Source organism: Actinia tenebrosa, unplaced genomic scaffold, assembly GCF_029948245.1.
Source record: "Actinia tenebrosa isolate PJP-AT-01 unplaced genomic scaffold, QUT_ActTen_1.0 utg344__unscaffolded, whole genome shotgun sequence".
NCBI classification, from domain to species: domain Eukaryota; kingdom Metazoa; phylum Cnidaria; class Anthozoa; order Actiniaria; family Actiniidae; genus Actinia; species Actinia tenebrosa.
In genome coordinates this window covers 263,002-278,649 of record NW_028292606.1, presented here as the reverse complement: position 1 = coordinate 278,649, position 15,648 = coordinate 263,002, and the positions used below count along the sequence as shown (strand labels likewise).

At 37.0% G+C, this 15,648-nt stretch overlaps 2 protein-coding genes across 3 annotated transcripts; both read right to left on the bottom strand.

The window, feature by feature from the left end:
- Positions 1–349: 349 nt before the first annotated feature.
- On the bottom strand, positions 350–2,945 carry LOC148904282 (uncharacterized). Its single transcript, XM_089025461.1, has 2 exons — positions 1,732–2,945; positions 350–987 (listed from the first exon to the last, which is right to left on the bottom strand). The coding sequence occupies exons 1-2, from the start codon at positions 1,957–1,959 to the stop codon at positions 457–459; spliced, it is 759 nt and encodes a 252-aa protein (XP_088881587.1). The 5' UTR covers positions 1,960–2,945; the 3' UTR covers positions 350–456.
- Positions 2,946–2,984: 39 nt separating this feature from the next.
- On the bottom strand, positions 2,985–14,355 carry LOC116306205 (transcriptional regulator protein Pur-beta-B). Of its 2 annotated transcripts, none has more exons than XM_031716257.2 (9): positions 14,230–14,355; positions 13,925–14,025; positions 7,967–8,072; positions 7,459–7,507; positions 6,675–6,747; positions 6,397–6,556; positions 5,889–5,995; positions 5,115–5,184; positions 2,985–4,494 (listed from the first exon to the last, which is right to left on the bottom strand). In XM_031716257.2, exons 1-9 carry the CDS (start codon positions 14,294–14,296, stop codon positions 4,460–4,462), a joined length of 768 nt encoding a protein of 255 aa, XP_031572117.1. In that variant the 5' UTR covers positions 14,297–14,355; the 3' UTR covers positions 2,985–4,459. The 2 variants fall into 2 exon arrangements, with proteins under 2 accessions (XP_031572117.1, XP_031572118.1); XM_031716258.2 differs by having other exon boundaries at positions 6,406–6,556.
- Between the last annotated feature and the right edge of the window lie 1,293 nt (positions 14,356–15,648).

Sequence of the window (15,648 nt, the reverse complement as noted above, 5' to 3'; positions counted from 1 at the left end):
CTTTTCCCCCACTTATCACTCGGTCTATGTCAGCGAGCACAGCACTGGAAGTGCTAGTCACCCTTCCTGAACTTGGGCTTCCATCCGCTTGGACCCATCTAATCTCTTTATCATGGGCTGTTCCCTCTACACACAAGGGGTTGAAAACTATTGCCAACTGTAAATAAGATCGTAAAACGAGAGTAAGGTGAAATTTTAACCCAAGCCCAGGAAAAAGGCGACCATCACACAGCTCGCTAAAGCGGGCTCAAGGGCATGCCCTAATGGGCAATACGCTTGCGGGAGGTCCTTTTCCCGAGTTAAAACAAAACAAAGCAAAATAAAACAAAGAACAAAACAAAACAAAGTATCTGATGCAACTTGTTTATGCAGTAAAGTAATATACGCATTATTTCATTCGATCATCCATTTCCTCGCAAAGTCCGTTCTCACAAATCAATTCGAACCTAGTGCCACCTAGCGGCGCTTTACATTAAGTGAATTAGTGGGACAAAATCGTGCAATGTGCCCCTCCGCGTTACAGACAAAACACCTCCTCGGGCCTCGGTTACGACGGGTATACGGTGCTGTAGCCCTAGTCGTTCGCCCAGCAGCGGGAAAGCGGAATGGCGGTGTCAGAACAGAAAGTGGTACTTGAGCTACGTGGGCCACCTGAGTCGGGTTTTGAAGCCTTATAGCCTTATCGATCGTCTTAGCTATTTCCGCTTCTTCTTTACTTGCTACCAACGTAGTCAAGATTGGTTGTAAAGACGGCTCTACCACAAGTGGGCGACACTTTCGCAAGATGATATTAAATTTTGTAGCCCTCTCGTCATTTAGCTTCTGTGCCGTATAGACAACCTCTTCCAAAGCCGCTATCGCGGCGTAAGCATCGAATAAAGCCGTTGTGCGACCCACCAAAGCCTGTAGAGAACTTATCGCCCCATCTACCGTGTTAACACCCGCTTTTTTCTTCATCTCCTCAAGTTCTTTCCTTAATTTCTCTATCTATAGCAGAGGATCAAGAAAGTACTATTACTTTACATTTGAGACTCTTTGCCAAGTTATTTTTCCCTCTCAATGTGCCAACTACATTTAACTCATACCCGACCTCTCGGGTTCAGTCCTTTCGTTAACTTAATCTCTACCCGACCTTTCGGGTTAGCGGCCTCTTAAGTTGATTCTACCCGGCCTTCCGGGTCCAGGCCTTGTTTTTTTTTTTTTTTTTTTTTTTTTTTTTTTAATTATTATTTTATTATATAACCTCTACCCGACCTTTCGGGACAAAAACTGTGTGTAAAGCTATTTATCACTAAATTTGTAACCCGTATCGGGTACTGGTCCGCACAACCAATTAATCCCAATATTTTATAAAACTAACGATGCACAGCATAAAATAGAACAATAACCAAGCGAGACAAGATATGCACGCAAGAAGCACACCATATGTAGCAAAACAATAGAACGAAAACAACGAAACAATTAAACATGCAAATAGGACTAAAACTTAAATAACCAACGCTTGTGACCTAAACGTATAGCGTAAAACATTCCAATAAATATAAAACCCATAAATATAAAACACAACCATACTAGAAATAGCTAAGGTGAAACCCAAAGATATTATTAAAATTAAACATAAGACAGCACATGGCCAGGGAGTAGCTACTGATGAACATACGCGTATGACCGTGTCAAAACTGAGATATACACTGACAAAGATAAAACTAAGTGCAGCTCGGCAAAACATACCTCCGAAACCTGCTGAGTTTCGGTTTGGTTTAAAGACTTTCCCACAGAAGAACGTGGCGCTCTCGCCGAAGACACCGTAACCACCGAATCTTCTATCCCCGGTACGGCCAAAGCTGCCGAGACGTTTAAAGGCACTTGAGACGTGGTAGAGGAAGTTGGTGGGTCACCCACACTAACAACCACATCGGTTGGATTCAATTCTTCAATAATCTCAGCCGGAGAAGTCATAGTGAAACGCTGCTGGGTGAACGAACTACTTGATAAATGGATTTCTTTCTCCAGTAGGGTTCACGCCAAGTGACATACTTGAATATTTAATGATCTCTTAAATAATACTAATGACGTCATCAGGATGTCTGATGAATATTTAATGAGATAGAATAGTACTATTCTTCGATTGCACGTTACGTCATCGCGGCCATGTTGGTGCCATTTAACAAAAGATTTCTCATTAGCATCCATTGTTAACGGCACCACAATGGCCGCCATGCTTTTGTCTTTAAACTCTCTTGGGAATGCTTGCAACCCATCAATATCGGGTTCCTTAATCCAAGCATGGTTCATTGTGTTTTCAAGTCAGACATCAAGGCACAATGCTATACTAGGATAGTCACCGATGTCCGTACACTTAATTGATGGACTTTCATCTCACTTGACAATGTCTTTAATATTGACTTCGTGCACAATAATACCCCGAGATTACTAGGATCACGGTTATTACTGAACGAAAATTCAGCATTTATTGTACGCTTTGTACAATGAACAAAATAATGCATTAACTTTATTTCAAAAAGCAATCGAGTATGAAACGCCTCAAATTAAAAATAATTTGAAGAGAGTTCGAAGATTACCGATACCTTTTTATGCAATGCACGTCCAAAAAAAAAAAGGTTAAAATGTACGGCCTGCTCGTATATTTTGGTCGGATATATACAAAGGGACGTGTAGTGTCGCGCAAATCTTACTATATATCAATTAACTAAGCTAACTACTTCAAACCGTTAATTAGAAGTGTACAATGCCTTTGTTATTACAGAGAAGTTACATGCGTTTTTATTGGTTAAAACATCTTACGTCATCTTTTACTTTGTGTGTGTTTTCGGTACTTTAACTATGCGTCATATAATACATCAAAACATTATAGCACAAACAACCTATCTTAACTTAACCCAATCAAACTAAACCTAACGTGACCCTGTTTACTTCTCCCCCCCCCCCCCCCCCTCTCTTCCATCAACAAACAACATGATCAATGAAAGATTTGCCATCCTGTTTATTGCCACGCTGATGTCTAGAGCGCGCGTGGTACTTACAGCAATTCCTGATAACTCAATAAACACTGCAAATGTTTTTGTTTTGTACAAGCTTAATAATATTCAAACAGTATACTGCGAGCGAGGTCCTCTATGTGCTTGTTGACTTTGGTTAGTTTGGATGAGAGAGAATTAGTATCCAGAGTCAATAGTGCAGTTTTCGTATGACTGTGAAAAGCTCAGTGCCGTAAGCGTGACGTGTCGTGATACTTTCTAGAATTTTAATTGGCTGATTTTTTTCACGCGAAATATGATTGGTCTAAAAAGTGCCGTGTTCTTGGCGTGACCGTGTCCGCGCCGTGTTCATGTTCGTGCAATGTGATTTGTCTGGCGTATCCCTTGCTGTGTCACGACTGCGGTTCGTGGCGTTAACTTTTCACAGTCATACGAAAACTGCACTATTGTTGAAATGTCCACGGTACAGATTTGGATCCGATCCTCACTCGGTCAAAATATGAGGACGAAGACAGGGCCTGGGGTTAAGGCAAATAAAGAATCTCCGCACAGTGTATTCGAACAGATTTAAAGTGACATTTAGAAATAAAATGATTCTGCGCGCTGCATCCATGCTTAGTATTCAACTACTTGTGATTCAAAAAGATTTATAAGTTCAGAAGTATTGCGGCCTTGGTAATAATTGTTTAAAAGTAAATTTCTTTTTTTTTTTTTTTTTTCCTTCTTCTTTTGTAGGTGTTTTTTTGTTGTTTGTTTTTCGAATAGACCTTTTTAACAAAAGTATAGCTTATGAAACATTCACTTCATCAGAAATACTACATACACTGACTAAGTTCTAAGGAGCACCATCTCAACCCTCTTCTGAGTCTCTCGGGCCGTGCGGAAATTTCAGAACTAAAACACCATTTCCAATGTTTTTAATTTAATGTGCTGTTGTGCATTTGTTTTACTGGTTAAAAAAAAAAATTCCTCGATAGAATCACCTTAAGATTTAGAATCAAGCTCTATAAATGAAAATGTGGGGTTTCACCATTGGTGTACAAGCTTAGGACAAGCTTGGGCTCCCTGTGGTGCGTTGAGGTACATAAATATGCAGTAATGCGCGGATTGCAACTTGTTAATTCATGATTCCGACTCCCATTAGTTACCGTTGCTATGTACCACAAGCTCAGAAAAATAGCTAGAATATCTCAAAATTTAAAACTCTGATCGTCCAAAAATGATTGTAAAAATAAAAGAAAATTGCCTCGAAATCCTTGTAGTACTCCTTTAAACAAATTCTGTGTAGCTATTTGTGGGACAAGTCTAATTGCACTGGAAAAACTGCTGCAACGATAACTAATGGGAGTTGGAATCAAGAATCAGTCAGTATTTTAAGAAGCAATTCTTTTGTTACAAAGGTCTTTTAAGAAACATCTTGGTCAAAGTAGATGCTGGTTTGCAAACAAAAAGAGTATGGTTTAATCTTCCCCCTCTACCTTGTCCAGCAAATCTCCTGTAAAAAACAAAATAACGAAAGCTGAAAACACAATATAGAGGTTTTGGACCATGAAATGATGGCAGTCGTGTTAGATGGCAGGACTGAGCAATACAATCGTTTTACATGAGAAAGAATTTATCATTAGTCATCTAACATCAAAACATCAAACATGGAAAAAATCAGTCTCTAAGGTGCATGTTGTTGACGAGAATAAGAAGCAGAACACAAGTCATTCCAGCTAATCTTGGATCTTGGGATGACCTATCTCCTATCGCTTTTCGCCTTTGGCGATGACAAAGTTTTTTCTTAAATAGGTGTTGTTTTTTTTTTCTTTTTTTAATTTAAACATATTTACTCTCTGGGTTCTCTCCAAGAGCTAGGCTCATCGTGGGAGTTTACACAGTTAACCATAATTACAAGGTTTCTGGAGTTTTAGGAAAAACGAAAAGGAAAAAAAAAGTTTAACATATTAACACAAAAAAAAAACCACATATATATAGAAAAGTACAATTGAGACTACATCGTGGGAGATTACATGTAATGATTAGAAAGGAAAAAAAAGCGTATATTCATAGAAAAATAAAAATAAAAATAGGTGTATAAAGAGTGAGCAGAGAGTTTTACTCTTGGCTTACCAATAGTATCCCGAACGCGTGCCCAGCCAACTTTAGGAATAGTGATAGAAGTACGATAATTAGCAGTAACCTGAAACAAATTAAATAAATAACTCACGATCTTTGTAAGAACATCTTGGTCTACGCAAACACACGCAGGCAAACTACCAGCTAGCCTGTTTACTTCCTTATGCGTAGAAGATTGGTGGCGATAAACATGGTATTGATTACTATCAATCACGTGACTTTTTGGAGTTGACTGGGGTGCAAACAAGCGCTTGACTGGGGGGCAACTAGCGGATGTTAAGTCAAAACATATCAAAATAAGCCCTCAAACTATTGTATTTGACTATTTTCACGACATTAAATCAGAAAACAAGAGATCAAAACAAGCTCCAGGATTCTACAAGCCATCAAAAAAGAGCTATTACCGGAAGTGACGTCTATTACGTAACGTGCAATCGAAGAATACCAAAGGTTGTGGAGGAAACGAAACGAATTTGAATCCCAATAAAAGTACTTTGGGAAGGACAATAGACCTCTTTACCCTGGGTGTCATGTTTTTCATTACAGACTATATGGAATTCCCTTGAGGTTAATATTCTTTGTCTTCTCACGCGGCCGTTAAAGAAATAATACTCTAGGAAATGACACGTGAACTGAAATGGGAAAATCACTCCCAAAGTCAAAGAGGTTTATTAGCTTCGTTTTTTTTTTAATTCATCAGAAGAAGTCTCCAACCCATCCTAGACCCTCATACACAAGATATATATAGAAGTTATATACAGTAGTTACCTCGGAGATCCTAAGGAACACACCGCGTGCATTGCTTCCCACATCAAAGTAGAATCTTTTCTGCTCTACTCGCAGTTCACAGGGCTTGGGCAATTCAAGACCTTCATCTAGAACAGTGAAGATTAATAGCTATATCTATTACTGACACTTTTAATAAAATGTAAGACACAAACTGGAATGTAACATGGATACTGAATTTTACTTGGCATCGCGATTAGGACATTATTCTTTGGGTGAATGTGAAGTCAACGCTGCCCTGTTGGTTGACAATACGTAACATTCCTCTTTAGACTAAGGCAAGCCTCATCCACAGGCTACCATATATTCTTTCTTGGGATCCCTGTGTTATATTTTATGGCAGAGAAGAACTAGAAACTAGAGAGGAGGAGGAGTGGGGACGAGGGAGGGAGAGAAAAAGCGAGAGAGGTAGCATCTCCTCTTCGTCTTTCTCCCTCCCCTCCCCTCCCCCCTTCGCCATTACGCGCGCATCAGCAGCAAACAAACCCACCATGCTCACCGTCATCAGAACCACATTCCTCTAATATCTCAGACAGGCTATTCCTAATATCCACGATACCCTGAGCTGGGATGGCAATCTCCTTGCGCATGGGACCACGTCCACGTGAGTCCCTATCCCCTCTGGGGAATATGATGGGCGCTTGGCTAACCTGCACAAAGCAATAGCAAAAAGAACATCAGTCAGGACCCCAGGGGCTGGTCTCCGGTTTTGGCAACGGCTATATTATAACCAGGGGATCTTAGTATTATTATAGGGTAACTTCATACCTTTAAGAATCGTCCTCGGTTATTCTCCTTAAGATCAAGATAATACCTCTTATTCTCACCGGTAATCATCTCACTAAATATAAATACATAAAACAAATACGGTCAGCAATAGTAAAGCCATACAAAATCTGTCACGAAAATGCCGGACTGATGATGATAACGATTTTTATAAAATAACTGTGATAAATCTGGCATTCTCATTGGTTGGGAGCGCGTGCTTTATGAGAGTACACAGCACGCACGCGCCCTTTGCATCTTATGGATTGACAGAACACTCAAGAAGTGTCGAGAAGCACTCCACTATGCGTCGTGCTTCTCGTAACACTTCTCTCGTGTTCTACCTATCCCCGCGTGTTTTATAACTGCACACAGCACGAGCGCGCGTTTTTTATTTCTTCAATATAGCGGCCTTTGAATGTTTTGAAGGTGTATACAATCATGACAGGCAGTAAGTATAAGGTGTAGGCCTTGATAGTAGTCACTGCCAGGGTTTCTTTACGTCCTCAGTGATTCTTTTACGTCCCTCCGATATTGGTTAGCAATGATGAAGAGTGGAGAGACGGGACAACTTAAAAAAGTGCTCTTCAAACTACAGTATTTCCATGGCTACCCTTTCATTAGTTAGATATCCAAGATAAGTGCGAGCCCGTATCGCTCGGAACGAGTTGCATGATTGGATTACTTAGGGAGCAATGAAAATCCAGCTTCCAAGCGGTACTGGATTACTCCAAGATAAGTGTGATGGGACAATGTGGTATGTACCTGAAGACAAAATCATACTAACCTTTTGAGACGACCATCTTCTGGTACAGTTTCCTCTGACTTGCCAGTGTCTATAAACAATTTCAAAGTTAGCGCTAAACGAGACGTAATCAGTTTTCTTCTAATCATACGATTCCTCGCTGTTCGTGCAATTTTGTAATCACCCGTTTGATTTCAGACCAAATGGCACTCCACTCAGTTCAATTACCATTCTTAATACTATATGTATCGTTTTTTAAATCAATGATAAAACTTTTTGCAAATGGTGCGGGACGCCCCAGTCCATCGTGACGGTGGAGTGTTGGTTGTCAAAGCCGTGTGTCATTTCTTGATGTGTTCTACAGCTTCAGGAGTGTCTTATCAGAGAACAGAACATAGCTAAGCCTGATCTATTTGCTTTATATAATAGATTTTCTTGTTGAGTGATGTGACATCGAGCATAAGTATTTGGGTGGCGTTACATAATATTTGTAGTTTCACGGTATGAATTGTTCAAATTTTAAAAGCATAAAGAAAAATTCAAAGCATACCTTGTTGGGCGAGGAACTCAGCAAAGATGGTCAGTTTGTCGCGGAACTCCCTGCCACATGCAAGGGACAGAATAATTTTACGTTTTGTGCTCCTGTTCGTGGGTAACTAGGGAGAAAAATGTATATGAATAAAGAGCCCATGTATGGTGATTGAAAAAAAAGCCGCGTTTTCTTTTTTTATTTTGCGTTTGCTTTGCTTAAAAATTCTTTCTCTTGTTTCTGGTAGTTGAATTTGCCGGTCGTGAAAACATCAAGAGATGTTTTTGAGAAGATTAAAATCGACCAACCACTCTTAAAAAGAAACTGGAAAACAAAACAAAACAAAACAAAACAAAACAAAATTAAAAACAAAATACGCGGTGAGACAAAATACGAAACCAAAATAATACTATGTTTTAAACTGAAAAATGAGACCAAATATTGATTTCTTCTAGCAAAACTATTGAGTTAATATCAAAACAATTGACTAAAAGCGGTTTACAATTTATCTAACGCAATGTTGGTATGATGTTACATGCAAAATAAGTATTATATTTGAAGGGATTTCATTGCAATATTTCAGACTAAAAAAAACTGCTTATAAAAGCAAATTGAAATAAGATATAAATATATATGGGAACAATGTCTGGATATCGTAAATATAGATATCACAAGTAAATGTAGTGACAAGATACTGTGCTTTCAAAGATTTCGGCCCCGTCCACACGTATCTGGATATTTCTGAAAACGGACTTTTTCCTTCGCAAATTGGCATTCCTTCCACACATATCCGGTGAAAATGCCGCTAGAAAACACAACTTTTCGAAAAAGGATACGTGTGGACGGGCGAAAACAATTCGAAAACACTGTAAGTGTGGACGAGAATTTTTTTCGGATACGGAATAAGAAAATACGTTTAAAAGATATCCGGATACGTGTGGACGGGGCCTTAGTCTAGCTTTTAAAGTGAAATTTTTTTCCGGAATAATAAAGACATGTGGTAAATTGTTTTTTATTTAGGGGCAGACACTTGTTTTTGTTTATGAACCTGTCAACTATTCACCCTTTAACTCTCTTGAGAGTGCTACATTTTTGATCAAGGAAATGTGGAATTTACCCCCTTTAATCGTACACAAATTTATAAACTTTTTTTTTTAATACCGTCTAGTTAGAATCTAACTAGGGGTAACAGTACCTTAGATTGATTTCTGTGATAATATTTAATGATTAATATGGACAGTTTTATACTTATAAGACAGAGTTGCATACAAAACAGATATTTAACCTATCTAAGTACTAGCACAATAGAAATTCTAGAATTTTCTTTTGCATCACTTCATCAGTGGAACAAGATAATTAAACCATAGCAATACGATAAATAATGGATTGCAACGACTAATTTGATTTAACTAAAACAAACAAAATATAGAGCAAAATACTTCCATAAGAATTTTCTCTATTTTCTTTATAATCAAAAAGTGTTTTTCTTTCCTTTTCATCCATAAATAGGTTGTTTTATTCTTGACAATTTTCTAATGTGAAATTTAACCTTGATTACATTCAAAAAGGGTAATAATAAATAGCAATTTTGAAAAATAAACTGGGTGGTCTACTTAGTTCAAGCCCTGCATGCAGGGCATAGGATGTGCAAAATTAAAAATAAAATAAAGTAATAAATGGGAATTAGCACTGGATTCCACATAGTGGCTTGATGCTGTACCAGGAATCAAACCTAGATTGCCTTGGTGAGAGACGAGCACTATCAACACTATGCCACCAGTGCTGTCTTTAATTATATTGAGTTGATATAGAGTACTCAAGTGATGACGTCACAAAAATTAATTTTCATTTGATCATATTTTTGGTTAAAAAATTCGATAGACAATCAGAAAAGACGTTTACACACCAAATTTGACGAGAATCAGACAAATAACAGCTGAGATATGACCATTTAAATATATAATTACTGCATGCAAATCACTGTATTTTCGGCTCCGTTCCAAACGTTTGGAACAGAGCCAAAAATACAGTATTGTATTGTTCTCTCCTATGCTATGAGGAGTTTTTGCCTCCAGTTTTCCACAATCCGTAAAAATCAACAATTCTAAACCCTAAATTGTAATTTGATGTCTGAGAATAAGAGGGCCATATGATAGATAACTCTTCGTGGTTAATATGTATTTACCTTTAAAATAAAAATGACTTTTTTTAGTTTTAATTCTGTATAATTAACACTTTTAAAATGCGAAGAGGTTATATATATGAGAAGTATTTTATATATTAAGTTATCAATTTTTTATTATTATTATCATTATTATTATTATTATATATACATTTCTATGTTCCAGGTAATCTAACTTTTTTCCATATTTTATATTGTATTATATTGGATTGTGAACATCTTTTCATCATTTCCTGATCAGCTGAGCAGACTATGAATAAAAAAGATTACAACATAGCCTTATTGATAATCTTCATTGATCCAACATCTATTGATGCTCACTGCTGTTTAGGTTTTGTTTTGATGTAGGAAATGGAACAGACCAGAACTTGAACAAAATGAAAATAAAATAGCAAAAACAATTGTCTTAAAAGAAAATTGGCAATAAAGGATAATTTTGCATGCAAATTATCAGTTTTAAATTCAAGTCTCATTTTTAGTACAAGTACAGAAGTCTATCTCTTACTAAATATGTGCATTACAAGTAACTCAAAATTGTTAAGAAAAAAATAATTTATTTATTATTAATTGATTTAATAATAATTTTTTTAAATCCAAAAATCCAAAACTTTTCTCTCTAAAGTTGCAAATTTTGAAGTATAATGTTTAAAGAGAACTTCAACCCTAGGAGTGAAATGAAATGCTACCTGGGTGAACTAAATGGCACCTTAAATATTAGATACAAATTCATTTAAGTCAATAATAGGACTTGGCAAAAAAAGTGTCTTCTGTTGGTGTGACTAATATATTTAGCAAGGATCTAAGATTCTAGGCACACAATCCATGATTTGTCAACACTTATGACACATTTTCTTTTTCTCCTAATCTCTTTATATATATATATTTTTTTTATTATCATTTCGTGTTTTTATCATTCCTAAAATTCCTGAAATACCTAGAATAAAACATTCTGCTGTATGAATAAGACATTTGCTTCACTCTGTTGCTCAAGTGTCTGGTTGATGCATTAAGTATCATGGCCTATAGACTTATTCAGTGTGCCCCTCAAGTCATCAAGAATCGTTTCATCATGCATTGATATTTTTGTTCTAAAAGAGTCACAATCATATAATCCTGCTAGCAAAGATTTAAAATTCAGATTGATTTCCAGAAGTATCTTCAAAATTGATTTATTCTGTGACTTTATGAAAAATAATTAGTATGCCCCATGCATGGAGTTGCTTTAACAATAGGCCAATAGGCCTCACAAGATGACTTTACTCAGCTGTTATATATAAGCACAGCCTATCTTGAATATAGATGCTTACTCCAAGAAGAAACTGCAATGACTAATGTGCGGAGATACATACATATATAATACGATGTAGGTTTGGATTTGACATGGTAAAGTTGAATTCAAAGAAGTACAGATTTAGAAGAAAAAATAAACCTCAGAAAAATCCTCTGGGTATTGTCGCCAAGGAAACCTGTAAACACATGCAGAGTTTTACTAGTTGTTCTCAACATGCAAATATTAATACAAGTGTGCTTTTAATGCATGTGGTGAAACATGCCGCTGTGTCTCGTGGTAATTCAAGAGATGTGCTTCTATGGTAACATGTAATTTTCTAGTTCACTTTTGAATTGCTGCCAAATTAGTTAGCAAGCATACTTTATTTTCCTAGTCACATAACTACTACAGTCTAAAAATATTTTCAGTCATGACTAAGTTTGGTAATAAATTATGATTAAGAAGGCTGCAAAAGGTCTGAAATAGTACAGTAAAAAAAAAAAGAATGTGCAACATAAATGTCATAAATTTGGAATTTGGAAATTGGGAAGCACCGGTGGCGTGCGCTGCTAATGCGCCGCCTCTCACCAATGCGGCTAGAGTTCGAGTCCTGCCGATCTCGATGTCGTATGTGAGTAGAGCTGTTTGTTGGTTCTCTCCTGTGCTTTGAGGGTTTTTCTCCGGGTTCTCCAGTTTTCCTCCCTCCTCAAAATCAACTTCTAACTTCTAATTCAATCTTTGGGCTTTCACTTAGTTTGGAGCCTAGCTCTGTTGTGACTGTCCAACGCTGTGATACAACAGCGAAAAGCTTTGTAGATTTTAGAACTTCATGGACCTTCACTTGATCACATGAATATTCTACACAAAAATTATGAAGCTCAAAACTGGATCATTAAGTGATTATCATTTGTATTGATTGCACATGAAGTCTCATAGAACTACAACTTTGGATTACTTATTACACTTGCAATTTGATGCCACATACAAAAAAAAATAGCAAAAATTATTAATGCTTACAATAACACATTCAAAAGATTATCAGCCAAGTTGGGCTTATTACATTCCTTGCAAAATGCATGAACCAATCTAAATTATGTCATGCACAATATGTTAAAATATTCAATTGTCATCAGGCATGTTATAATTTATGTGATGTAGAGGGATTTTTTTTTTAAAGCGTTATGCATATCTAATCGTTGAACATTGCAATTTTAGGGCTAAAGTATTGATACTTAATATTAAATAGTGGTTTTTGTGAGATCCAAGAGGTCTGTAGGCCTTGAAATTTAAACCTTGAATAAAAAAATTTAACACAATTTTGTGTGTGTTTGGTTGATATGAAAGGCATTGAAGGTATCGTTAATAGGTCAACCAAGCATATCAATTCCTTTATCCGCAATAGGTGCATGTTATTATCGAAATATATAAGCATTGCAAAGAATAACATTTGCATGTGAAAATGAAGATCAAATTACATTTTTAGAACAATGGAGTCTATATGCCAAGAGCTACAAACAATGTACAAATGTCTTTTAAAAACGTAAATTAGGATTTGCAGGAATATTATCAAATTAAAAGCCAAGTTTGACTAAAAATTCCAATTTTCACAGTCAACAAAATATAATTTGGACCTTTGGCTTTTTCGTTTGGTATGTTGTTAAACAAAAGATTATTTTAAGAAAATGGGTCGGTTAAAGAATTTATGATGTGTAAAGGCTACAGGTCAGATCACGATTTACATTTACAAAATTTTCGAAGGTAATGATCTGCAATCTTTGCGATTGCCGTCCTAAATGCTTTGGGAAAGCCAGGATGAATCTAATACGTGGTAACATAGCACCAGCACAATAAATAATCCATCTTGAATTATTAATTAACATAGCATCTTATCTTTACCCACAATAAAAAGAGACTTGTCTTGGTTCAAAATTAAAAGAAATACTATTGATTCATAACTCTTCAACACTACGAAAAAAAACCTGAGAAGTTCACTCGATATTAATATTCATAATACTCGAATTTCATGAAAGTATAAACACCATAACGTACATAAACATTGTATACATATATTTTGAATTTTTTTGCCACAGTGAACTTGTGCAGTTTTTATAAATCAAATCTCCCTGATACAATTATTATTTCTCGGACGGTCAATAAACCAGATTGGAATAACGCGCAGTGTTTATTTAGAGCTCTAAACATGATAAAATTTCGCATTTCACAAGCTTCCTTGGATTTTGTAAACCCCTTGTACTTCGTCGCCTGCTGCTAAAACATCAGACAATCTCATATTTTACCGAAAATTTTCACGCCTTTAAAAAAATATTTCCCGATGCCCCAGTAAAAATAAACTGCAGCTAAAGCAAAAAGGGTCTTAATCCTAACATGTCAAATTTAATTTCTGGCAAGAGAGTAACAGCTGTTATGGAGAAGCGAGTTCGAAATTCATTTGCTTTCGTTACGAGGAAAGCATCTTCGCCATTTTGATGTCGAAGCCGGTAGAAAAAAAATTCCGTTCGCTACTTACCTCGCTTATTTTGATGTATTTCCCACGACGATTGCTCTTCAAATCAATATAAAATCGCTTGGACTGGATCTGCAGGCTCTTGCTCATGAGCTCTTCGTCCCCTTCGAAATAAAAACCAAAAATAAACCGACATTTTTAGGGGAAAAAAACCCCAGAGAAATATAAGCTCATTAGTACCGGACACGGTCACAAAAAATGTCAAACTTGCATCTTTGAACGAAGATTTCTCGTACAAACCCACAGCCAATGCAGCTGAAACCTTCCAGAATCATAGCTCAAGACATTAAGTTTAGAATAAAATATACCTTCGACGTTGGCCGGCCTCTCCTCGGTATATTCCCCTCCACTCGCTCCATCTCCAGTGGCAGCCATTTCTTTTCCTTCTTCACAAACCAGCAGCCATGTCAAATGCGTACGCACCCTACCCCTGTTTATACTGCACTGCGCCAGACCATAATACTACTCCAAATATGGCGAAAAGAAGAAGCCGGCGTCACGCAATGGCATCACACAATCTTTGGGTTTTCAACGGAAGCAATAATATTGGTTTCAACGAATTTTTTTGGTCGTTGGTCACAATTTACGTCTTATGTTGCTATAGTCACCTACAGATGAATATAGCGCGCACGCTTGTTTGTCGATTCGTGCCGCTTGTAGAGATAAATAACATTCGGAGGGGGGGGGGGGGGGGGGTGGAAGGAAAGCAAAACTCTTTCGCCATTATTTATTAAATTCACTTGTGTTAAAAATAATAAATATTTAAGTATTTACAAATGGTTATAGACTTTCGAGTGGCTCGGATGACCACTTTAAATCGCGGCCCTGCGTCGCTCCACACTTCATCATTGCTAAGTAACCATTATCGGAGTGACGTAAAAGAACTACTGAGGACGTAAAGAAACCCTGGGAAACCGCGGTGAGAATGAGAAAACCCAGAAGTTCTAGAAACACTTATGTATCCGAACAGAATCATCTAATGTTCAGTCCCTAGACCCCGTGATGATTTTATGCCGAGGGCTCAAGACCTGGCTTACTCAGAGCTGGAATCAGAAGACATGTTGAATTCACACATGTTGAAGAGTTCACACATGTGTACGTCGACATTGTTTTCGATATTGTTATTATTTATTTATCAATAATATTTATATAGAGATACCTAAATCAGCAAAGCTGGTTTGAATCAAGGGACAGAAGAAAAAAATGTGTATTATTATTACTATTATTATTATTTTATTTCATTTTATTTTTTTCGATTTCGGTAATGCCCAACGTTATTCGGCCCGGAAGTGGCCTATATGTTCTTCCAGTTCTTAATCCAAAACAGGCTTCATGCAAAATAAACTATTAGTGATTTTATGCTGCCCTCTGTACCGAAATAGAATCATCATGAAGTGATCATGAAATAGCTACCGTACGCGTAAATCCTCGTGCCTGCCTTTGGGACAAAAGCCGCGCGCATGCCCTCACCGTTCATCCTTTATAAAGGCTGGATGGATGGATGGACGGACGGACGGACGGACGAATGGATGGGTGGATGGATGTTTTTTTTCTTTTCTAAAGCCACTTTTACAAAAGCAAGTAGTTTCCTTCACATGTACAAGTTTCTTGATCGTGCAGATGCATCAACAATTTTTCCTTTTCAATATTTTGACAAGTATTCCGGCTTGCTTTAGCAAGTAGATATGAACAAGTTTTTCTTGAAACGTTTTGGCACTTGTAATGTG